At 41.5% G+C, this 24,858-nt stretch overlaps 1 protein-coding gene and 1 long non-coding RNA gene across 18 annotated transcripts in view; both read right to left on the bottom strand.

Moving 5' to 3' along the window:
* PROM1 (prominin 1) overlaps window positions 1-24,858 on the bottom strand; it is a 104,999-nt gene that overhangs the window by 15,254 nt on the left and 64,887 nt on the right. For 11 of the 17 annotated variants that reach the window (XR_005292613.2, XM_038399832.2, XM_043514110.1 and 8 more), the window contains 10 exons: window positions 22,163-22,380; window positions 21,687-21,761; window positions 20,210-20,273; window positions 14,577-14,736; window positions 9,251-9,403; window positions 7,813-7,936; window positions 7,245-7,348; window positions 6,700-6,784; window positions 4,608-4,754; window positions 4,235-4,306 (listed from right to left, as the gene is read on the bottom strand). Coding sequence is in view for 16 of the 17 variants with exons in the window: in XM_038399832.2 (XP_038255760.1) it covers window positions 4,235-4,306; window positions 4,608-4,754; window positions 6,700-6,784; window positions 7,245-7,348; window positions 7,813-7,936; window positions 9,251-9,403; window positions 14,577-14,736; window positions 20,210-20,273; window positions 21,687-21,761; window positions 22,163-22,380 (1,202 nt within the window). In the remaining variant the exon portion in view is untranslated. Of the gene's footprint in view, window positions 1-4,234; window positions 4,307-4,607; window positions 4,755-6,699; window positions 6,785-7,244; window positions 7,349-7,812; window positions 7,937-9,250; window positions 9,404-14,576; window positions 14,737-19,470; window positions 19,480-20,209; window positions 20,274-21,686; window positions 21,762-22,162; window positions 22,381-24,858 lie in introns of all 17 variants that reach the window. The other 6 variants (XM_043514109.1, XM_043514108.1, XM_043514116.1 and 3 more) reach the window with 1 other exon arrangement.
* On the bottom strand, window positions 12,498-13,534 carry LOC122460104. The gene is made up of 2 exons (XR_006281189.1): window positions 13,484-13,534; window positions 12,498-12,559 (listed from the first exon to the last, which is right to left on the bottom strand). It is a non-coding gene; the product is annotated as an uncharacterized LOC122460104 (long non-coding RNA).

Below are 24,858 nucleotides of genomic sequence, written 5' to 3'. Positions count from 1 at the left end.
TAGAATCCTTTCTAAGGCTTAATTGAAGCCTATATTTAATATACATCTCTTCTCATTCCCAACTGCCTAACCAAGATCATTAACCTTTCAAATCAATGCAATTAGCACAACTACTAGTATGGCCTGCACACTTAAAGCCCATTGATATCATGCATACCCACAGATGTTCCCCAGTATACTAACTCCCATCATGGGGCATTTCCAAGTGCATCTATGTCACTTTGAATATTTACACTCTCCTATCTTAGGGTCAACAAATGTTCAGGATGTTTAAGGTCTGCACATTTAAATGTGGTATGACTCAGCTTAACTGTATCACAGAGTCTAGGGCAGCACTAATTAGAGGGGCATTAGCTGATACACTGTGGATCTCATTCTGGGGACCTGAAAAAGTTACCTTGCTCCTATTCAGGTAGCTTTTCTTGGAACTAAAGCAGAATATTGGCCACTCATGGAATCACATGGGTCTCAGAACCCAGGATCCAGCCCAAGCCAGAACATCTCCATTGCAATTTGATAGCCCCACAGCCTGAGCCCGGAGGAGATTTGGTGCCGGGGTTTTTTAAATCACAGAGTGAACATATGAATACTTCGTCATCTAGTTCATCCAGTAAGTCACCCTTTCTGTCCCACCCAAATCTCAATCCTTTGACTAAAATGAGAACATCATCTCACTTTCCTCTCTCATGCTGGATGAATAGGCCCGAGAATATTTTTTTAACCTTAGCCTGTTCTCCTCTCTCACTGCAGAGAGAACAAGTGGTGTACAAACAAACAAACAAACAAACAAACAAACACACAAACAAAGTTTCTCAGCGGGACAAGTGGGAAAAGAGACGGGGGCCTGATCTTTCCAGGCAGGCTGGTAGAACTGGAGTCCCTGCCAATGAGCAGCTTCTTGTACAGGGAGGTGATTCACATTCATCTAAAGCTTTGTCCACACCACCAAGAACCATGGCTGAAAATGGGTGTTAGCATTATGTGCAGCAGAACCAGTGCCAAACATGAGCAATGAGTAAGCATAGATAAGAAACCTATGTTGTGCACCAGTTCAGCTGCAATCATTGCAGAGACATATTGGCAGCTGATCTTTTTTAGAATATAAACATGGCCCCAGAATCTGTGCTATCTAGGGACGTAGGAAGGAAAAGCAACAGTCAATCAATTCCTGAAGGGGTTGGAGAACTCCAGGACTCAGACAGCAGGAATAACAGAAGCCAGAGCCATCAACCGCCCTAGAGCTCAACTGTCCTGGGGGAGACACTTCAGGATCCTCGGTGGGACAGCTAACTGTGGACACACTATGGGGCAAGGATAGCTCAGTGGTTTGAGCATTGACCTGCTAAACCCAGGGTTGTGAGTTCAATCCTTAAGGGTGCCATTTAGAGATCTGGGGGCAAAAATTGGGAATGGGTCCTGCTTTGAGCAGGGGGTTGGACTAGATAATCTCCTGAGGTCCCTTCCAACCCTGATATTCTATGATTCTATGAGAGTGAATCCTCAGGCCTGTCAAAAAACCAACCCAACTATTAAAGGGAAGTGATATAGGGAGGCAAAAACAGAAGACTGTGCAGATGCCAAATAGCTGTGCTGCCAGAGCAGATGGTGAAGGAGTGGGAGTTAGGACCTGCCACATATACCACATCCTTGTCGTTCCTGTTGACTGTGAAATGTTCAGCCTCACGTGGCACTAAAGGGCCAATAAGCAGTCAGAAAACATTCTGCATCCTCAAGTGTGGCAGATTAATGTGCAGACCTGCTGCTGGCAAGAGAGTTTAGCAAATGTAGTTTAGTTGAGCTCCTGAACTATAGTTGCCCAGATAAGTTAAGTCCCCATTTATAAAATCTCCCACAAACAAAACTATGTTGCCGTCCTCCAAACTTCACCCTTCCCCCAAACATCCAGTTACCCAAAATAGCGCAGGATCATAAACATTACATCCATAGATGCTAGTGTCAATTTCAAAGCAATCTAGCTTCCCTTCAGAGATTCTAACATGTTATGCTGTCCCATCAATGATCTCATCCATTACACTAGTAGTGTATACTAACTTCCATCATGGGGCATTTCCAAGTGCATCTATGTCACTTTGAATATTTACACTCTCCTATCTTAGGGTCAACAAATGTTCAGGATGTTTAAGGTCTGCACATTTAAATGTGGTATGACTCAGTTTAGTGTGTTTTACACCAGGGAGTGTAAAATACACACAGAGGGAAAACTTTCACAATGACAAGTAATGCATTTAACTACTGTATACTTTACATTACATTCTTTAACTTGATCTTTTCTTTTTTTTTTTTTAAAAGCATCCACTTAAAAAATAAAGATAGCGTCACAGAACATCTTATATTTTATGGATGATGTAGAATTTACCATTAAAGAACCCCTATCATGAGCAAGTCCAGGGAAAAGAGTATGTTTGAAGGCTCTGACTTGGGAGTGTGTTCAAGGTATCCCACTTTAGCTCACAGAAAATTCCCTCTTTAGTCATTCTGTTTGAATGCAATTCTTTAGTTGTTAAATGGATAACTTTCATGAAGATAAATACAGTAGCCTTGTGCTTATGGACACTACAAACAGTAGAGATAACATGCATTTTAGTTGCTTCTATGCGACATCCTCTGGGGGCAGCCATTCATCTCCTAAATTTTGCATAAAAAGGGTTCATTTAAGGCAACATCATTTTAAAGAGAAAGTGAATAAAGGAACAAAGAGCTAGAGTCACTGAAAAGTCAACGGAAATCTCAGAGCACAATGAAGAATCACATTACTGACATGTAATCAGAGTCGTAAATTAAACCTAGTGTGAAGCCATTCCCATGAACCCTTGAACTCTGTCCACTTCCTTGTTCTAACTTGATCTTGCCATCACCAAAATACAAAAGAAATCCTAACAGTTACCGGGGCTGGATGAAGGCAGTATAGACCTATGTTTAAGGCATCTAAAGTCATGCGATGACAGAAGAATCTCTGCTTTCATTAAAAAGGTCTCTTGCTCTCATGATTACAAAGAAAAGCTGAAAACAAACAGTGTAACCAAATCACTGATATCTGCCAAAGTGTGCAAACAGCCTGAATCAACAGCTACGAAAGATTTGACCTGCACTATGCATCTTAATGGGGTGTTAACTCCAAAACCACAGTGCTGAGGTTCCCCCCCCCACAGTCAACACCATCTAAACAGATAATGTGTAGTAAGAAGAGAAGAGGGCTGCAGGCCTGGCCCATATACCCAACAAGCTGGAGTAAGTATTTGGGGCACTGTGTTGCTACTCCTGTCGCTCTCAGGGAAAAAGGAGCTCCTGTTACCACCCTGGGATGCAGAAGGGGGTCTCATGCCATTGCCTCTTTGCAAGGAGGAGAACCCCGTCACTGTACAGGGGCATACATATGGTAGGGCCATGGTGCATAGGACACCTGATTGCCTTGCTTTGCCCTCACTTTTATGCTTGGTGGCTACTCTATTTCATATTTTTTTAAAAAAAGAATCTATGTATGGAAATATAAAACCAAATGTGCAATATTAGCCTAAAAAGCTGTGCCAGTTCTTCCCCAGATTAATTTGCTTGTATGCTGTACCCACACCTCCTACCCTTTGTTTCTAACTTTCAACTGTAAGCCTGTCAGGGCAGGTACCATCTCTTTTGTGTGTTTGTACAGTGCCTAGCACAATGAAGCCTCAGTCTCAGGTAGGGCCTTTAGGAGCTAACCTTTACTAAAAGCCAACATCCACTGCATAATAACTGGACAATGTATTCAAATGACCTTTCCCCACCATGATTTGGGTCAGTTTTCTCGTTAAGTTGTGATCATAAAATATAAGCAGTGCTTATCTGAAATACCGTAATGGAGTTTGCAGGACTTGCCAATTTCTTTTAAAAAAGCAGTAATAAATACTAAATACAATAAATGAAAACCAAGACAACAGAGGCAGAAATTATATGTGTGGGGTATACAGAAAAGGGGTAACATGAAACACATTACATGAGAATTACATATATACCTCCACATACCACATTGCAAGGTGAGTGAGTGAATGAGTGAGGAGCAATGACTTTGTACACATACAAAATCCAGACTAGTGGATATTCACTGTGAAAAAATGCTGAGTAAACTACAAAATGTATGGAAATTACTGCAACATGAAACAACATGCCAGAAAACAGAACAACGTTTAGCAGTGAACAGCCATCAGGTCTATATTCTTTGCACTGTTCAAATAAAACTCACCAACTGGTCCGCTCTTGCTTCCAAGTCATTAGCAAATGATAAAAGATCCACTTTGGTAACACTTTTATTGATCTAAACAAGATACAAGCAACATTTTAATTCTCATTACTACTGCTTTACATTTACTTTAAAATTATGGCACTGCTAATACATAAACGTAGCCCTTTCCCTAAATGTTAAGTTATTTATGGACCTAATCCTAAGAAGCCTTCTTGTTCAAGTGTTTTTGTCCAATTTATTGTATCCATAAAAGCCACACACACACATATGGAACCAGCCTTTAATCTGTTTTGCTTGTTAAGACAAACATATACTGCTATATTTTCTTCCAGATGTGCATGACCTCCCAGAGTTGAGATTACCATTATCTTACCTCTGTCAAATATGCTGCGAAGTTTATTCCATCTATTCCTGAAGAACTGAAATCCAAAAGGTTCCGCTTTCCGATTTCATCCAGCAAAACTATATTGCTAAGATTTACATTAATATGTTCAATTTTCAGTGATACATCTTCTGTATACTGGGATGGGGGGGAGAAAAAGACAAGAAGCAGTTCTCACTGAGTCCATATTCTTCCTGTGATAAGGCACTCCCCACTTGAAATCACTTGCTCCTGTTGACTTATCACTCATGTCACTTAAAGCACATAGAAATTCAGTGATCAAATTCTGCTCCCAATTATACCAGTGGAAGTTCAATTAATATGGACATATAGTAGGTCTGATTCTTTCTTTCCCTGCAGCATCCCCATACTTGCAATATCCTAACCCGTCGTTGCATCCTTTCAGCTCCTTTACAGATTACTCTATTTTCATGAGTTATTTCAATGCTTCCTTCAGGAGGGTCCAATTTCCATGCAGAACAAATAGTGGGATAAAATGCAGGAAAATGTGTTTCTTCAGATAAAGCAGTCTTAAAATGGCCAGGCTATGCCACAGACGGTATGGTAGATCTAGAGAACATAGGGCTCTAGCATCTTATCAGCCCTGACAGAAATTTTATACCATAATTGGGTAAAGTGGTCACCAATTGATCAGAAAAGATCCTCTAACAATTTATCAAGGTAACAGAAAGACCCCAGCTTATTATGTAATGGAAGACAAGTACCGCACTGATTTGTGCCGTCAGGCAGACAGGGCGTTGGACTGGGATGCAGGAGATCAGAGTTCTATTTCACAGGATTCCTGAGACACCTTGGGCAAGTCATTTCATGTCTTTGTGCCTTCATTTCTTCTCCATCCTCTGTCTTGTCTATTGTTTGTATACTCTTTGGGGCAGGGACAGTCTCTAGCTATGCGTAGGCTCAATGTCTATCATAATGGGGCACTAATCTTAGTTGAGGCCTCTAGAAGCTACTGCAATACAAATTAGTACAGCTGATGATTAGTAATGATATCCAATTAACCTTGGCCAATTCTAGAAACCAAGCTGGGAGAAATAATTTTTTCCTCTCTCAAATAATACAAGTTTTGACATGGGTTGTGGGGAGCATAGAGGACAGCAATTCATTTCTTTGGCCAACTTTAATTTTGGTTCCTGCCAAACTGAACATGTCAGTACAGGGGCTTGAAATATGAAGAGTGAGACTGTATGTTGTCTGCAACTAATAAGAATTCTCAGCATCTCCTGGAGAATGCTAGACTTTGAGGTCTTCATATATGTAAAATAAAAAATAGGGTCACAGTTTAAGAACAGAAGGGACTACCATATCTATCTAATCTGACCTCCGGAATATCACAAGCCACGAACACGTCCCGTGCTATATTCCACCTCCAACAATGTTATTACTTATAAATAAGGCTACGATTTAGTCACGGAGTTCACAGAATCCATGACTTCCAAAGACCTCTGTGACTTCAGCCCTGGCTGCAAGCTTCCTGTGGCTGCCGGTGGCAGGGGGGACTCCCTACAGCTCCCTGCAGCCACCGCCACTGGTCGCAGGGGGATTTCTGTGGCTCTGTGCTATGGCTGACATGGGGACCCCAGCAGCTCCCCACCACTGTGGGGAGGGGGCGTGGCCCATGGAACTCCCAGCCAACCAGCATCTGCCCAGCCACTTCCCATTTTATCATGGACAGTTTTAGTCAAAGTCAGGGACCAGTCACTGGTTTCTGTGAATTTTTCTTTATTGCCTGTGACCGGTCCATGACTTTTACTAAAAAATATCTGACAAAAATCTTAGCCTTACTTATAAATAAGTAAGAAAGTAATCCCATGCATAGAGCTCTCCATGCCCATGAAGGCCCTGAATGGAAGAATTCTACAAAGTTATTTACTAAAAATAAGACACTTTCTCCCAGCTTAACCAGGTTTGACTGTTGGAGAATATAGGAATGGACAACCCCTCCCGCAAAACCACCTATTTTAAATGTGTTCAAGAACACCTGAAAAGGTTAGCTGACAACTACAATCTCCCTCCACACACTCCAAAATTAGGATCACAATCACAAACTTCCTTTACTTACCATGCTAATGTTTAGAAACTCATTGATATTGAAGAGATTTTCTAGGTGAAGTGTAGTATAAATTCCTTTGTTTTCTTTGCAGTCACTATGAAAATAAATAATGTATATATCAATTTGAAAACCAACTTTGCTGCTATTTTTTTTAAAATGATTAACAATGCCAGCACATTTTAGGGTAGTCAATTTTTATAGATTTCTAGCCATAGCTTTTGGATGTCAAGCTATGGGAAGGACAATATTTAACAATTTGCTTAAAGATTCTTTGATGCTGTAAAATACACAAAACAGCTTTTCACAAGGACAGCTGCTTTTGTTCAATTGTATTATACTAAGACTACCTATAATAACTGGTTTATATGTGGGTCACTCATTTTTGCTAGTGATTCACTAGGAAATTAGGGGGTCACCTTATACAGTAGATAGGCAATTTTTGGTGCTGGAAATCTAGAATATGAAAATTGCTGGCAATGAAGACACCAGGAATCACAAAAAGCAATGCATGGAAACAGCAGTAAATCCTGGCCAAGATTTTATTTTTTTTGTACCTGTAAACTTTTTCAAAGGTCAAATTAATATCTGGATTTTTAAGCACGACGGCAGAAAGGTAGCTTCGCCAATGTTGATTCAGTAAGTAGGGAGTATCCAAAACCTAGAACAAAGTGCACTGAAATTATTTATCATAATTCTACATTTCTAAATTCCTGGCTGCATTTGTTTATGAGAGCCTTCAACACACACATGTATGTCTCACCCTCAGAGGTTATCATTTGCTGATGGAAAAAGAAGCGGACACACCAGACCCAATGATCTGTCAGGAGCAGAAAGTGCAAATTGTAGCTCCACATGTTATCATGGGTTGCTGAGCTTCAGGGAGATTTACGTTCAGGGGTATGCAGACAGTATTTGCATTACCATTCTCAGCTGCAGATTCAACCAAGAAGAGGATGAGCCTCTCCACCAGAGTGGACACTAATAGTCCCATATTATCATGACTGATGTGTGTCATCGAAAATGCCAAATCGGCACAAAAATTTACAAACATCTTAAAGACTTGTGGGTTTGGAATTTTTTTTGTTTGGTTTTGTTTAATATTTTGAATATGAACAACTTCACCTTGAACAAAGTCCTGTCTTCATAGGGTTCACAGACCAGTTTTTCTACATTTCCACCTGTAACAAAGGTGATGACCACTATAATCATCAGCACCCAGGAGAAAAGGAAACTGAATCCTACTCCACTGAAAAAAGGAAAGAAAAAAAAAATTTAGTGAGAATTTAAGAACATTGAAGTGCATGCAGGAGCTAAGCCAAAATTCAGTAACTGTAGCAATTACCAAGAAGAGGCAAAGACTGTTCCCAGTAGCCCTGCATCAAACTAAGGCAGGGGAGAGGTCCCCAAATTATGGGACATGCGGAAGAATGTTCGGGGGGGGTGTGCAGTGCAGCAGCTTGGGCTAGCCCTCCCGGGGGGGGAGGGTGTGGGAAAGTCTCCACCCCCACCACTGCTCTGCCTCCCTCCCCAGCCTGACTCCGCTCCCAGACCCCCCCCCACCCCTGTTACCACTGTCCACGTCCCCCACCCTGGGACGGAGGGGGGAGGATGCAAACCCTCAAAAGTTTGGGGACCACTGAATTGTTTTTATGGACATTTAGTTTGTGGCAATCTGGGGTATAAATCTACATCACATTAGCCTGCCAGGCACTACATGGCTGCGTGGACTCTGTTGTGTGCAGAGTGGACTTAATTTAGCCCACTTTGAAATGGGAGTAGAATAAAGCACACTAGGGATCAGAGAGACTGAGACAAGCAGGCTCGCTCCTTTCTTAGGTTGGAAGTGGAGCATATTGCCTCTGTCAAGAGTGAGAGCATTGCCTTTAATTTTTTTTTTTAAAAATGAAGCCTTTAGTCTTCAAAAGTGGTTGTGCAAGTTCCAGCCCTCCTTAGCAAGAGGGATGGATTAAATCCAATGCTAGGATCCCTAAGGATCATTATTGCCCACAGAAAAAAGCCCTCAGCAATCAGACAGAAATAGGCCATATTCCCTTATTCTTCTGATGCAGCAGATCGTATCTTTCTTTTGGAGCCCAAACCATGTTTAAAAATATGTTCCATATATATTATTTTTAGAGGAAAACTACAGATTCCCTTTATAGTCTAAATAATTTAACATATGTCCCAATTTTGCAATACCCAAGTTGGTTTAAATGGATGTTTGTTAGCCACAATGCTCTGACTACAATAGATTCACATAGTTTATCTTCTCACATGATCCTCTAGTAAAGGAATTACTGTACATCAATGCCAGCCTAACAGCTTTTAAAGCATCCCAAGGCTAGAACTTGCTTCCACTGAGGCACTTAGTTTCCAAACATTTAATCTGTATTTTCATCTTAAAAATCTATCGTCCCCACCTTCAGTTGGCCAGCATATATATGTAGCCAGGTAATAAAGCCACTGCACTTCAAAATATATACTTTCCACAATACAGTACATAACTGCAAGAGATGTTTGTGTAATATTTAACTTATATTTTTAATTTTTAAAAACTCACGCCATAAGGAAATTGCCACCAGTGTTTGAGATACAGCCTCTGGTTGTTGGAGAAGCATGTTTATCATAACCGCAAGTTCCACATAATAGTCCAAGACAGTAAAAGACCAGGATCAGAATCACCATGCAGCAGAGAATTAGACAACCCAACCATCTAATGAATCAATATAGACAGATACAAGATTAATATGTATGGCACACCATAGTCCCAAAAATCAATCATGCATATTAAAGAAGAAATATCAAAGAGATTATAGGGTAAAAATATTATGCAGGGTGACCAATAATTCAGAAGAGACCCATCTCAAATGGGTTATAAATGGAGCTGTGCAAAAATCAAATAAAAAAAATCTGTGAGTGTGGATGTGTTATAAAATTTCCAATTGCTCTTGTAAAGTTTACTTGTCTGAAAATACACACATTACTTCATGTCTGAATGTTGCAGAACAATTTTGTTTTTAGATTGTTGGGGTTAAAACCTATGGTAAAAGTGCACAATTTGGCACTTTGCAATGTATTGCTGCAATTACAAAAGCACACAGTTAAATGGCATATAATCAGGGAAATGCAAGATTAACCCTAATTCCTACCAAAATATTCTTTCCTTCTTACTCATAACAGAGTAACTCTGCTCAATCTACCTACATATGTAGAATTTATCCAACACTACTCCACTCCAACACCTTCCAGACCTCTCTCCATCCTTCCTTTCATTTACTCAGATTTCTCTCCCTCCCATCTCCCCTTCTTTCTCACTCTTGCCCTACAAGACATTTGATGCACAAAACAAAATATCCCCCCCCAATAAATACAAAAAAAAATTTCACAGCTAACCAAAAAGAAAACTGTGGAACTAACGTGATATTTGCAAACCATCATCCTGCTTGTATGTTACATCCCTTATCCCCTCCCTTTGTCTTGTCTTAACAGACTAAGTTCTTCAGAGCAGAAACTGTCTTAGGGTATGTCTACACTACAAAATTAGGTCAATTTTATAGAAGTCGATTTTTAAGAAATCAATCAATTTTATACAGTCGATTGTGTATGTCCCCACTAAGTGCATTAAGTCAGCAGAATGTGTCCTCAATACCGTGGCTAGCATCGACTTACAGAGCGGAGCACTGTGGGTAGCTATCCTACAGTTCCCGCAGTCTCCGCTGACCATTGGAATTCTTGGTTAAGCTCCCAATGCCTGATGGGGCAAAAACAATGTCGAGGGTGGTTTTGGGTACATGTCGTCAGTCGCCCCTCCCTCTCTCCATGAAAGCAATGGCAGACAATCATTTTGCGCCTTTTTTCCTGGGTTACCCATGCAGACGCCAGACCACGGCAAGCATGGAGCATGCTCAGCTCACCGCTGCCGTTGTAAGCATCGAAAAACACCTCACGCATTATCCTGGAGTACGCAGAACTGGGCAAGAGATGCCAGCACGAGGACGATTATGAGGAGGACATGGACACAGACGTTCCTGAAAGCAATTGGGACATCATGGCGGCAGTGGGGATGTGGCAATTGGGACATCATGGCGGCAGTGGGACTGGTTGATACAGTGGTACACAGACTCTGAGCCCGGCAAACAAGCACTGACTGGTGGGTCCACATAATGTTGTGAGTATGGGATGATTCACAGTGGCTGTCAAACTTTCACATGCATAAGGCCACTTTCCTTGAACTTTGTGAGTTGCTTTCTCCCGCCCTGAAGTGCCGGAATACCAAGATGAGAGCTTCCCTGACCGTGGAAAAGCAAGTGGCGATAGCCGTGTGGAAGCTTGCAATGCTTGACTGCTACCGGTCAGTCAGGAATCAATTTGGAGGGCAAGTCTACTGTGGGGACTGCTGTGATCCAAGTAGCCAATGCAATCACTGACATTCTGCTAACAAGGGTAGTGACTCTGGGAAATGTGCAGGTCATACTGGATGGCTTTGCTGCAATGGGGTTCCCTAATTGTGGTGGGGCAACAGATGGAACACATTACCCTATCTTGCCACCGGACCACCTTGCCAACCAGTATATAAACCGCAAGGGATACTTCTCAATGGTGATGCAAGCACAGGTAGATCACAAGGGACATTTCACTGACATCAACGTGGGATGGCAGGGAAAGGTGCATGATGCTCGCATCTTTAGGAACTCAGGGGTGTTTGAGCAGTTGGAAGAAGGGACTTACTTCCCAGACCAGAAAATTACCACTGGGGATGTTGAAATGCCAATAGTTATCCTTGGGGACCTACCCCTTACTCCCATGGCTCATGAAACCATACACAGGCAGCCTGGACAGTAGTAAGGAGCAGTTCAACTATAGGCTGAGCAAGTGCAGAATGGTGGTAGAATATGCTTTTGGATGTTTAAAAGCTTGTTGGTGCTGTTTGCTGACTAGGTTCGACCTCAGCGCAACCAACATTCCCATTGTTATTGCTGCTTGCTGTGTGTTCCACAATATCTGTGAGAGTAAGGGGGAGACATTTATGGCAGGGTGGGAGGTTGAGGCAAATCGCCTGGTGGCTGATTTTGAGCAGCCACACACCAGGGCGATTAGAAGAGCACAGCTAGGTGCGCTGTGCATCAGAGAGGCTTTGAAAGCCAGTTTCATGACTGGCCAGGCTACAATATGACAGCTGTGTGCGTTTCTCCTTGCTGCAAACCCGCTCCTTTTGTTGATTTTAATTCCCTGTAAGCCAACCACCCTCCCCCCCCCTTCAATCACAGTTGGCAAAGGAAATAAAGTAACTATTGTTTTGAAACCATGCATTCTTTCTTTATTAATTAAAAAAAGTGAGATAACTGACAAGGTAGCCCGGGTGGGGTGGGGTGCGGGAGGAGGGAAGGACAAGGCTACATTGCTTATTGTAGCCACACTACAAATCAAAACTGTTTGAATGACAGTCTTCAGTTGCTTGGGCCATCTTCTGGAGTGGAGTGGCTGGGTGCCCGGAGCCTCCCCCCTCGCATTCTTGCGCATCTGGGAGAGGAGGATATGGAACCTGGGGAGGAGGGCAGACGGTTATACAGTGGATGCAGCGGGGGTCTGTGCTCTTGTTGGCTTTCCTACAGCTCCAACAGATGCTTCATCATGTCCGTTTGCTCCCCCATTAGCCTCAGCATTGCCTCCTGCCTCTGCTCTTCATGCTCACTTAATACTTTCCTGGCCTCTGCCACTGAATGCCTCCACGCATTAAGCTGTGCCCTATCAGTGCAGGAGGACTGCACGAGCTCAGAAAACATGTCATCACAAGTGCTTTTTTTTCACCTTCTAATCTGCGATAACCTCAGGAACAGAGGTGATAGGGGGAGCACAGAAACACTTGAACCTGGGAGGAGATAAAAAAGGAGAGTAAAATTTAAGATGATACATTTCTGAGAACAAAAGGGAGACTCTTTCACAGTGAATCAAGCAATTCACAGCAGACAGCACATGTGCTTTAGGTACAAGGTGGCATTTTGCCTTTTATATCGAGCACCTGCCAGTACGCTGACACATCACAAACGACTTGGCAACAGAATTCAGTTTCCAGGCAGCCATGGTAAACCTTTTGGTATGAAGGGTTGGCTTCTTCCGCCTTCATAACATGTGGGAATGGTTTCAAACGGCAATGCCATTCTTTCCCATAGCAAGCAATGCCGGTTGGGTTTCACATTTGAAAGGAGGGGCTGCGGTTTTCGGGTGGACGTGCAGCACGTACCTCCCCCACCTCAACGCAGGGCTATTCTCTGGGATGATCCCTTCACCCCTCCCACCACCGTGTGGCTATTCTCCAGGATGATCCCTTTTAGCTAAGCGCGAACAACCCAGCATGAACAGGGTCCTTTTACTTTTCCCTTACAAAAATTCCACTATTTCAAGCAGGTGACCATGAATGATATCTCTCTCCTGAGGCTAACACAGAAAGATAAAGACTGAATGTTGCTTGAATGCAACCAAAACCCAGGACCATTTGTTGCCATGCTTTGTGCTGCAATGATTCCAGACTACTTGCTAGGCATGCTAAAGTGTCCTACCGTGGAGGACGAAATAAGGCAGTCCTCCCCAGAAACCTTCTGCAAAGGCTTTCAGAGTACCGTCAGGAGAGCTTCTTGGAGATGTCCCTAGAGGATTCCCGCTCCATCCCCAGACACATTAACAGACTTTCCAGTAGCTGTACTGGCTGCGAATGCATCCCAATTCTTCAGGGCAAATCAAACATTAAACACTATTGCTTTTAAACCCTGTACTGTAGTTACAAATGTGCACTCACCAGAGCTGTCTTCTCCAGCTTCAGGGTTGGGGATCCCGCCTTGGGAGAGTATTGGCTCCAGGGTGATGAAAAGCTCCTGGCTGCTGGGGAGAACGGATTCATCGCTTGCCTGCTGCACATTCTCCTCCTCTTCCTCATCCACAAAATCCTCCTCCTTGTTACATGAGATTCCCCCCTTGCAGGTGTCCATGGACAGTGGTGGGGTAATGGTACAGTCCCCCCCAGGATGCCATGCAGCTGATCACAGAAGTGGCATATATGGGGCTCTGACCCAGAGCGACCGTTTGCCTCCTTTGTCTTTTGGTAGGCTTGCCCGAGTTCCTTAACTTTCACGCGGCACTGCTGCGTGTTCCTGTGGTAGCCTCTCTCCACCATGCCCTGTGTGATTTTGGCATATATATATTAGCATTTCTTCTTTTTGACTGGAGTTTGGCCTGCACAGATTCTTCTCCCCATACATCATCAGATCTAGGGTCTCCCTTTTGGTCCATGCTGGAACTCGTTGGCGATTCTGTGGGGACTGCAAAGCTCGCCACGCCGACCAAACAGGAAATTAAATTCAAAATTTCCCGGGGCTTTTACTGTGTACTTGGCTAGTGCATCGGAGTTCAAAGTGCTGTCCAGAACGGTCACATTGAAGCACTCTGGGATAGCTCCCGGAGGCCAATACCGTCGAATTGCATCAGCACTACCCAAAATTCGACCAAGCAAGATCAATTTTACCGCTATTCCCCTCGCAGGGGAGGAGTACGGAAGTTGATTTTAAGAGACCTTTAGGTCAATGGAACGGGGTTGGTTGTGTAGATGCATTCATTTTAAAATCGACCTAACGCGGATAAATTTGAACTAACCCCGTAGTGTAGACTGGGGCCAACTTTATGCTTGTAGAGTGCCCAGAAAAATCCTGACAGGGCCTCTACCACCAGACAAACAATAAATTATAACAACTTCACAATAGCATCAAGACTGCACTGTCGCTCAGCAATCACACTTTTATTGTCCTGACAACAACAAATAATTGTGTCAAAATATTCCTAGACAGCGTTCCCCTCCCCCTATTCCCCTCCATATTGCTTAAGTAATATGTACCTACCTGTAGAAATCATACTGTTCCACTACTGGGAAATAATCTTGAACATATGCCTCACTCTGAGTAAGATATATTGTTAAATCAGCTAGAACCTTCTGAACAGGAAGCATTTCAGTGAAGCTAGTGATATTTGAACCAATGAAGTCCAACAAATTTTTGATATCTGAAAAGGCAAGCATTGTGGGAGTACATCATTACCAGTCCATAAAAGAAAAATTATATTCTACATACACCAAGTTAAAATGCTCATTCATTTCAGCCATATTGTATATGGAGAAAGGCAAGCCATGAAGACAAGCATGAAACATGACAGGCAAGCCACAAGGAATATTAGCTTTCAACATAAGATAATGGCATTTTAAGACACATATACTGTAGTTTTAACATTCAATTTAACAATGAAAGATGCTGATGTCATGTCAGTTTTCTTTCTGTTGATTCATTTTAAAATGAATGTGTTTTTTAAATCCAGCTAGCTTAAATCTTACATTTTTTTTTGGTAATATACGAAACAACAATATTGAGCAAGGCAATTAGGTATTACGTTTATGAATGATTATCAGAAGTTTTAAGATCGTTTAAACAAGGGCTGTTGATTAATTGCAGTTAACTCACACGATTAAAAAAAATTAAAAAAATTAATCGGTCAATCGCAGTTCTAATTGCATTGTTAAACAATAAATACCAATTTAAATTACATTTTTGGGATTTTTTTGCATTTTCAAATATACTGATCTCAATGACACAGAATACAAAGTGTACACTGCTCACTTTATATTATTATTATTATTATTATTACAAATATTTGAACTGTAAAAGTGATAAAGCATTTTTCAGTTCACCTCATATAAGTACTGTTGTGCAATCTCTATCAAGAAAGTGCAACTTACAAATGTAGATTTTTTTTGTTACAAAACACCACAAAAAAAACCAAAACAAAAAACAATGCAAAAAACTTTAGAGCCTACAAGTCCACTCAGTCCTACTTCGCATTCAGCCAATCACTAAGACAAGCAAGTTTGTTTACATTTATGGGAGATAATGCTGCCCACTTCTTATTTACAATGTCACCAGAAAGCAAGAACAAGTGTTTGTGTGGGACTTCTGTAGCCGGCATTGCAAGGTATTTACATGCCAGATATGCTAAACATCTGTATGCCCCTTCATGCTTCGGCCACCATTCCAGAGGACATGCTTCCATACTGTTGACACTCATTAAAAAAAGAAAGCGTTAATTAAGTGTGTGACTGAACTCCTTGGGGGAGAACTGTATGTTTCCGGCTCTATTTTACCTGCATTCTGCCATATTTTATGTTATGGTAGTCTCAGATGATGACCCAGCACATGTTCATTTTAAGAACACTTTCATTGCAGATCTGACAAAATGCAAAGAAGGTAACAATGTGAAATTTCTAAAGATAGCTACAGTACTCGACCAAAGGTTTAAGAATCTGAAGTGCCTTCCAAAATCTGATAGGGACGAGGTAGGGAGCATGCTTTCAAAAAAAGTCTTAAAAGTGCAACTCTCTAATGCGGAAACTACAGAACCCAAAGCACCAAAAAAGAAAATCAACCTCCTGCTCGTGGCATCTGACTCAGATGATGAAAATGAACATGTGTCAGTCCGCATTGCTTTGGATTGTTATGGAGCAGAACCCATCATCAGCATGAACATTACATAAGAATGGCCATACTGGGTCAGACCAATGGTCCATCTAGCCCAGTATCCTGTCTTCTCACAGTGGCCAATGCCAGGTTCCCCAAAGGGAATGAACAGAACAGGTAGTTATCAAGTGATCCATCCCATGGATGCATGTCCTCTGAATGGTGGTTGAAGCATGAAGGGACATGACACTAGTGCATCTGGCATGTAAATATCATGAGACACTAGCTACAACAGTGCCATGCGAATACCTGTTCTCACTTTCAGGTGACACAGAATCACAGAATATTAGGGCTGGAAGGGACCTCAGGAGATCATCTAGTCCAATCCCCGGCTCAAAGCAGGACCAACACCAACTAAATCATCCCAGCCACAGCTTTGTCAAGCCGGGTCTTAAAAACCTTAAAGGATGGAGATTCCACCACCTCCCTAGGTAACCCATTCCAGTGCTTCACCACCCTCCTAGTGAAATAGTGTTTCCGAATATCCAACCTAGACCTCCTCCACTGCAACTTGAGACCATTGCTCCTTTTTCTGTATATCTGCGGTGCTGGACAGCAGGGCTCAGGGTCATTCCCAGTCCCGGGTAGCAGAGTGCGCAGGGTTGGGGGTCAGCTCCAGCCCCAGGCAGCAGCATGTAGAGCTGGGGTGGGGCAGTGAGCCCCAGCAAGTGGCATATGGGCTTGGGGGGTGGGGGGGAGGGTGTCTGCCTCCAGCCCCCAGCAGCGTGGAGTAGGGGGCGGGTAGGAAAAGGAGCAGCAGCCCCAGCTGGACAGCACGGGGCTCTGGCTTTTAGCCCAGTGGGAGGGTCAGCCCTGGGTGGTGGCGTCTCTGGTGAGCCCTGTGCAGGGTGGCTTTAGTGAGTCCCTGGCTGGGAAGTTAGGTCACCCTATGGGGAGGGGCCCAGCCAAGTGCCAAGCCCCCCTCTGCATCCGTCACCCCTGCCCCCGCACTGGCCCGGCTTCTCCATCTGTCCCAGGCAGCTCGGCTCCGGGGTCAGAGGCAGGTGGAGGCCCCCACAGATGGTGGGCAGCAGTGACCACCTGGAGCCAAAGCTGCACTGGCGTCTGACCCAGGGATGGAGAGGAGCCCTTGGCCGGCCTGCAAGCCAACAGGAGCAATAAGTGGGCGGGGGAGGGACCAGGAGGCAGAGAGGAGCCAGCAGGCTGGTGGGGCCTCAGGACACAGCGCATGGTGCCACTGTAAACCTGATACTGGTTCAGAGAAACAGAACTTCGCATACATTCTTTGTAAATAAATTGGACTGCATTAAAGAAATACTCGCCTCAATCAATCAATTTCTCCTCCTAATGGAAACAACCTGGCAAGGCCCTGAATATTGGCTAACTGCTCAGGTCAAGGGGCAACAATACAGTCCTAAACAACCTGTTAACACCCCAAAAAGAAAAGGAGTACTTGTGGCACCTTAGAGACTAACAAAATTTATTTGAGCATAAGCTTTCGTGAGCTACAGCTCATTTCATCGGATGCATTCCCCTAGTACCTCTGCTCTAGATATGCAGCTATGTTTCATAACACAAAGTAAATCTTTTTAGTAGGACATGGTCTTTTGTTACAAGAATCTAGAACACATCTGTGAAGAAACATTCCCTCCCCCTCACCCCCAACATATTTTACAAATGGAATAAAAATTTTAAAAACATTTATGTTGGAGTGCAAAAACATTCTAATGCATGTCAAATCATAACTTTCACATTTTATACATACAAACGCCTACATCATACCTTCTACAGAACGAAGAAAGGAAAGTTAGAATAATCAATGCTCAAACACTGGCTTCATTCTCATTGAAACAGAGGTGAGCGATATGCCTTTTGATTTATCAGCATTATATGGGAAGAAGTTTTAGTTATTTTACTTGTGTCTCTGCCAGCTATGTATTTTGCTTAAGTAACTAAAAGTGTCTTCAATTTCTCAAAGTATGAAAAAAATTCACATGCAAGAACATAGATGTGCTTCAAACAACTTACCAACAGGTTTAAAAATACATTTTCTTTGTGGCTCACTGTGAACAAGAAGCGGGCAGCATTATCTCCTGCAAATGTAAACAAACTTGTTTGTCTGAGCAATTGGCTGAACAAGAAACAGGACTGAGTGGGCTTGCAGGCTCTAAAGTTTTACATTGTTTTATTTTTGAATGCAGTTTTTTTAAATATATAATTCTACATTTGTAAGTTCAACTTTCCTGATAAGGAGACTGCACTACAGTATTTGTATTAAGTGAATCGAAAAATACTATTTCTTTTGTTTTTTACCATGCAAATATTTTTAATAAAAAATATAAAAAAGTGAGCAGTGTACACATTGTATTCTGTGTTGTCATTGAAATCAATATATTTAAAAATGCAGAAAAAGATCCAAAAATATTTAATAAATTTCAATTTGTATTCCATTGTTTAACAATTCAATTAAAACTGCGATTAATTTTTTTAAATCCCTTGAGAGCCCTAGTTTAAACACTATTCCTACAGTATACAACACACCCCGTTAAAGAATTAAAGATCCTATATTAACTTCTCAACACAGGAAGAGTTAGAAATTATAATCTCGGTCTTTATAAAATGCATACTTTAAATAAAAAGCCTTTCAAATTAGTTAGCAGCATTCTTCAAAAAGATGTGCTAATGAAGTAATATTTTGGTCATCTCAATTTATGAGGGAACATGCCAATTATATTTAGCTGCACAGAGATCCTAAAATATTTCATACTCCTATTGTACTATAAATATATAAAGAAATGCATTTTTCTTCATTCTTTTATTCCTTCAAAATTCTGATGCACCCTATTCCATCAGGATACATCCTGTAGATGCCAACTTGTCATATGAATTTGGCAATGCTCAGCACTGTCCCCTCCCTCGAGGAGAATCAGGCCTTTTTTACGCTTCGAAACAAATAGATTCAGGTACCAGGTTTCCTAGACCCAAACCCTCCACCTCTCTGTTCATGAAATTACTCTATTACAATTTTTTCTGCTCTATTTTTAACTTGATGTCTACCTTGCACTCAATTATTAGTAAGAAACATCAAGCTGCTAAAATAATGAAAGCCTGCCTTGTTTTATGCAAATTGGCAGCTACTGGAAAGGAGTATTTTTGCATTTAGATCTCCTTAATAAAGAAAATGTATCGTTATTATCATCTTAGAAAACATTGACTCATTTTAGACAAAGTCACACAGTATGCTATGTTTACATTATTTTGCCAAACTTACAAGGAACAGCTGTTTATATTGGCAGAACAGGTCCACAATGCAAGAACAAAAATTAAAACACATTAGTATACACATTCATATATTAAATGTACTACATGCTACCCTTTAATGATAACTACATTAGCAGCCAATTTAATGGTTTTAACTGTTTGATTTTTGGGTACTTAAAAGGTTAGATAAAGAACAAGTTAAAGTATTATGTAAGGCATGTGTTTTACCCACTAGATTTTATACCACAACGTAGAACAGTTGCTTTTATTAGGAGCTTAACTTAAATAAATAATAAATATTGTATACATGCTTTTTCCAACCAAAGCACAGTCAACATTATAGCACAATAAAGATATAGTAACCCAAATGCCATTTAGACGTCAAGATTTCATTTGCAAGGCAAAAACAACGAGAAGTCCGGTGGTACCTGAAAGACCAACAGATTTATTTGGGCTTTCATGGGTAAGCTTGCAAGGCAGCAGTAGTCTAAGAAACAATGCACAGAAACACCATATGTTGTCTTTAGATTTAATTATGAGACAATAATACTGCCAAAGGTGGTCTTCTCAGTCTACAAAAATGTGAACAGGTTTTATATTTCATCTTTGATAGCGTTTTCTGAGACATCACCAATAAGGAGGATACAAAAATATAACCATGATAAAGGAGTGATACTAAACTTTAATGTTATGCTCTAGAAAACAATTTGTCAACCAAAATAAAAAGCAAATTCTATCATCAGTTTCACCTGATAAGATGTTCCTGGTTTGGTTCAGCACTAAATCTGGAGTATCATTAAAGGCTGCATAGCCCTAAAATAAATGGTGAGAGTTAGAAGAAGATCTCAATGCTGAATTGCTCACAGCTGTTTTTCTATTATAAAAGGGCTAACATTATACACATCAGATCTTATCTGGTATGTCAAACAAATTTTATGTCACCCATTAAAAGTACAAAAATACTACAGAAAGCTTAATGAGACAGTCTAATCCACTCTCTCAATTAGTCCCTGAAGAAGCAGACACACACACATACACACACACACAGACACTTTTTAAACATACATCTGTCACAGTCTCATGATTATGACCCTAAGGTGCTTTTTGTCCGACGCAGACCTAACGCTTACAAAGCTAAGGACACATGCATGTATTCTCTGTAAACAATGCAGAAATGCTGAACACCTGCATAGTCTACTCCTCTCAGAGTGCCCCCAGCCCATCCCAAAACAAAAAGTCAGTCATGTTGAGAGTGGTGAACAGAAACACCAGTCAGTTAGGAAAGATGACCAACACTGTCACCAGTGCCAGAATTTCAATCCTTTTCCTCAGGCCTTTGTTTTATGGAGACAAAGGATTACGAACAAAAAACCCCAAGATGCTCAAAACAGTGGGTGCCAATTGCCAGAGAACTTTCCAGCATCTTAACTAGATGGGAAAGGAAAGGGCACACTTCACTCTACCTAGCCTTCACTCACTACCTTTGTATCTCCCTCCCACTCTTATTACCCATGTGACAGGCAGGGGCCTGGATGAACCCCTCATACCCTGGGGCTTGTGGACTGCTTTCTATCTTGTAACAGGCTTCTACTAAAAGTACCTAAGCTTTAAAGTAAGAAAAGGTAGTAGACCAGTGGTGGGCAACCTGCGTCCCGCCAGGGTAATCCGCTGGCGGGCCACGAGACAGTTTGTTTACATTGACCGTCTGCAGGCACGGCCACTTGCAGCTCCCAGGGGCCATGGTTCGCCATTCCTGGCCAATGGGAGCCACAGGAAGCGGCGGCCAGCATGTCCCTGCAGCCTGCGCCGCTTCCCGCAGCTCCCATTGGCTGGGAACGGTGAACCGCAGCCACTGGGAGCTGCAGGCGGCCGTGCCTGCGAACGGTCAATGGAAACAAACTGTCTTGTGGCCCGCCAGTGGATTACCCTGAGGGGACGCAGGTTGCCCACCACTGCAATAGACCCAGATTCTGTCTTTTTGCTTTTGAAGAATATCCTGAAGTAGACAATTAATGTTAATTATGAATGCACAGTGCTCTGAAGATGTAAAGCCTTATGTAAGTATTATTATATATTAAATCTTAAGATGTGAACCAATGCTGGGACAGTCAGGAGAGAAACCCGCTAAGAAGCGGAAAGGGGAAGAAAGACTTCTACTTGGGAAAACCAAAAACAAAATGTCGTATGTAATCATCCCATCCTATTATTTAACGTAAAGAAACGTACCTTTTGAACCAAACTGGAAAGGTCTATTTTAAGGACATCATTGACTTTGGCAAGCTGTGTGCTCACACCTGGCAACTAGGATGGAAAAAAGCATTCTTGAGTTAAACCAAAATACCATATATACTATTTGACCATATATTTCAAAGGCGATGTAAAAACAAATTGGAAGAATGTGTATAGCACAATATTGCTAGTGCTCTCCTAAAACCTTCATTGGATGAAAGCAAAATTTATATTCAATTATAGTTAGCAGATCATAGTGTTGGCCAGAGCAGCACTTTAACATAACTGTTTGACATCTATATCTCTATCTTACTTTCTAGTGCACTCACGATGAAAGCAGTGATTGAAATTGCACAGATGAAGAGATACAGAACAGATCATCTTACTACACAAATTGAGCCTAAATCAGAGGATTACTACTGAGGTAATACAATGAAACTACACTCTGAAATATTGAAAAAATATTTTCTTACCCCGCTGAAGTTAGCATTGATATTCAGTTGATTTAATGAATTTCTGATAATGTTGCAAGTTGAAGCAGCTTGAGCAGCAGAGCACGCAGAGTCACTGAGTGTATTGCTCAGGTGTATTTTAACATTGGTCAGGTTAGCATGCAGCCTTTCAGTACCTTCTTGCAAAACCTCCACAGAGACGCTCACATTTTCCAAAGCCTCCTTTGTTTCTCTGATTGCTATGATAATACAAAGATTTTAAAACAAGTTTGATTTAGAAGTCAGTCTAGTTACTCAGCAAGATGCATACATTTAATGACAAAAAACAACTATTGCAGCAGAAAATATACTGCAAATAGAAGCATGGCATATTTTGCTAGCACAGGCCAAACATAGTCCATCTATTTTTACCAGGATCCACCCACCCCCAAAATGTGCCCCTTTTACTCTTTGTTCGGTTCACTAGTTTTGGTGGATTGCAACACAGAAATACAATGAGACCACTGTTTCATGATCATATACCAGCGCAAGTGGGTCAAGTCATTAGGAACAAATCCAGGGCCTTGTTTTGCAAGCTCAATACGGTATTTTCTGTATTTCTATCACTACCATACACTTGGGGCACATCACTGAACTGTGAGTTTCAAGTGAAACAGAACATGTTGCACCAGCCAACACTAATGCTGGTTCAACATTTTCTGCCTTTAGATCTCAGCCCAGTCATACAAAAACAATGAAGTGCTGAACAGAATAGACAAACAGATACAGCTAAAAATGCACAAGAAAGTGCACAAAAAATGAACCACACTTCACACAACACACAAGATTTCGTCAAGTCTTTTACCTTTGATAGCCCTTTCCACTTTGACTTCAAGCCAAATAGAAAAATAAAGCAAAGAAAGGAGAATGATAATGGGTGATGAGAAAGGGGTCTGGTGATGTGTGCAAACAGTTTCATGTGCATGGGTAGAGCAAAAAAAACAAAAAAAAACAAAAAAGTGACTAACTTCAGTGATAATTTGCACTTTCGTATGTACAACTGCACCACTTACAAATTCCTGAATTAGCAATCTTGCATAAAACAAGAACTGTTGAAATCATCTTTATATTGGAGAAATCACAGAATCAAGTGTTACTAAGCCCCAAAACATGTATGGTCAAGAAATTTTAGTTGCTGGTATTTTCACAATAAACTATACAGATATTTTAACTTCATGGTATTAGCCCAGGCAAAAAAAAGCAGCAACACACCTATGAGGACTGAAGGTATAAAAAACAGCATGACCTGCCTGAGAAGCAGACAAACTACTACTCATTAAAGAAAAGAAGTACTTGTGGCACCTTAGAGACTAACAAATTTATTTGAGCATAAGCTTTCGTGAGCTACAGCTCACTTCATCGGATGCATTCGGTGGAAAATACAGTGGGGAGATTTATATACACACACAGAGAACATGAAACAATGGGTTTTATCATACACACTGTAAGGAGAATGATCACTTAAGATGAGCTATTACCAGCAGGAGGGGGGGTGGGAAAAGGAGGAGGAAAACCTTTTGTGGTGATAATCAAGGTGGGTCATTTCCAGCAGTTGACAAGAATGTCTGAGGAACAGTGGGGGGTGCAGTGGGGGGAGAAATAACATGGGGAAATTGTTTTACTTTATGTAATGACCCATCTACTCCCAGTCTCTATTCAAGCCTAAGTTAATTGTATCCAGTTTGCAAATTAATTCCAATTCAGCAGTCTCTTGTTGGAGTCTGTTTTTGAAGTTTTTTGTTGAAGGATAGCCACTCCCAGGTCTGTAATCATGTGACCGGAGAGATTGAAGTGTTCTCCAACTGGTTTTTGAATGTTATAATTCTTGACGTCTGATTTGTGTCCATTTATTCTTTTACATAGAGACTGTCCAGTTTGACCAACGTACATGGCAGAGGGGCATTGCTGGCACATGATGGCATATATCTATCTATCGATATATAGATTGTATCACCACAAAAGGTTTTCCTCCTCCTTCCCCCCCCACGTTCCTGCTGGTAATAGCTCATCTTAAGTGATCACTCTCCTTACAGTGTGTATGATAAAACCCATTGTTTCATGTTCTCTGTGTGTGTATATAAATCTCCCCAATGTATTTTCCACCGAATGCATCCGATGAAGTGAGCTGTAGCTCACGAAAGCTTATGCTCAAATAAATTTGTTAGTCTCTAAAGTGCCACAAATACTCCTTTTCTTTTTTGCGAATACAGACTAACATGGTGGCTACTCTGAAACCTACTAATTAATTACGGTTCACAAAAAGTTTGAATGTTTCCTAATCAGCTTTTTCATATAAGAAGAATAAGTCTGGCAATAGATATACAATTTCAAATGATGGGAAATTCACTACAAAGACCCAGCCGAATAAGCTCAAAACCTTTCGTACAATGCAATCAATCCACTGGCTAACTCTGCTGTGTAAACTCTCTACCACTGCAACTTCCATAAACCATTGGGACTACTGGAAGAGGTAAAGATGGGACATTTACCTAGCCAAAACCTAGCATTCAAAGGCGCTTTTTAATACCCAGAAGGTCCAGTATCCGTCCGTCTGAAAGTTCACAGAGGTCAAATACCTTTTTAAGCAGAAAAATACAAGGATGCATATTCTGAGGAAAAGAAAAATAAGGGAAAGGCTGTCTCTCAACAAGGCAATGAAAGGTTAATAAATAAAAGCA

The sequence above is a fragment of the Dermochelys coriacea genome, chromosome 4 (assembly GCF_009764565.3).
Source record: "Dermochelys coriacea isolate rDerCor1 chromosome 4, rDerCor1.pri.v4, whole genome shotgun sequence".
NCBI lineage: Eukaryota > Metazoa > Chordata > Testudines > Dermochelyidae > Dermochelys > Dermochelys coriacea.
This window is presented reverse-complemented; position numbering and strand designations above follow the sequence as displayed.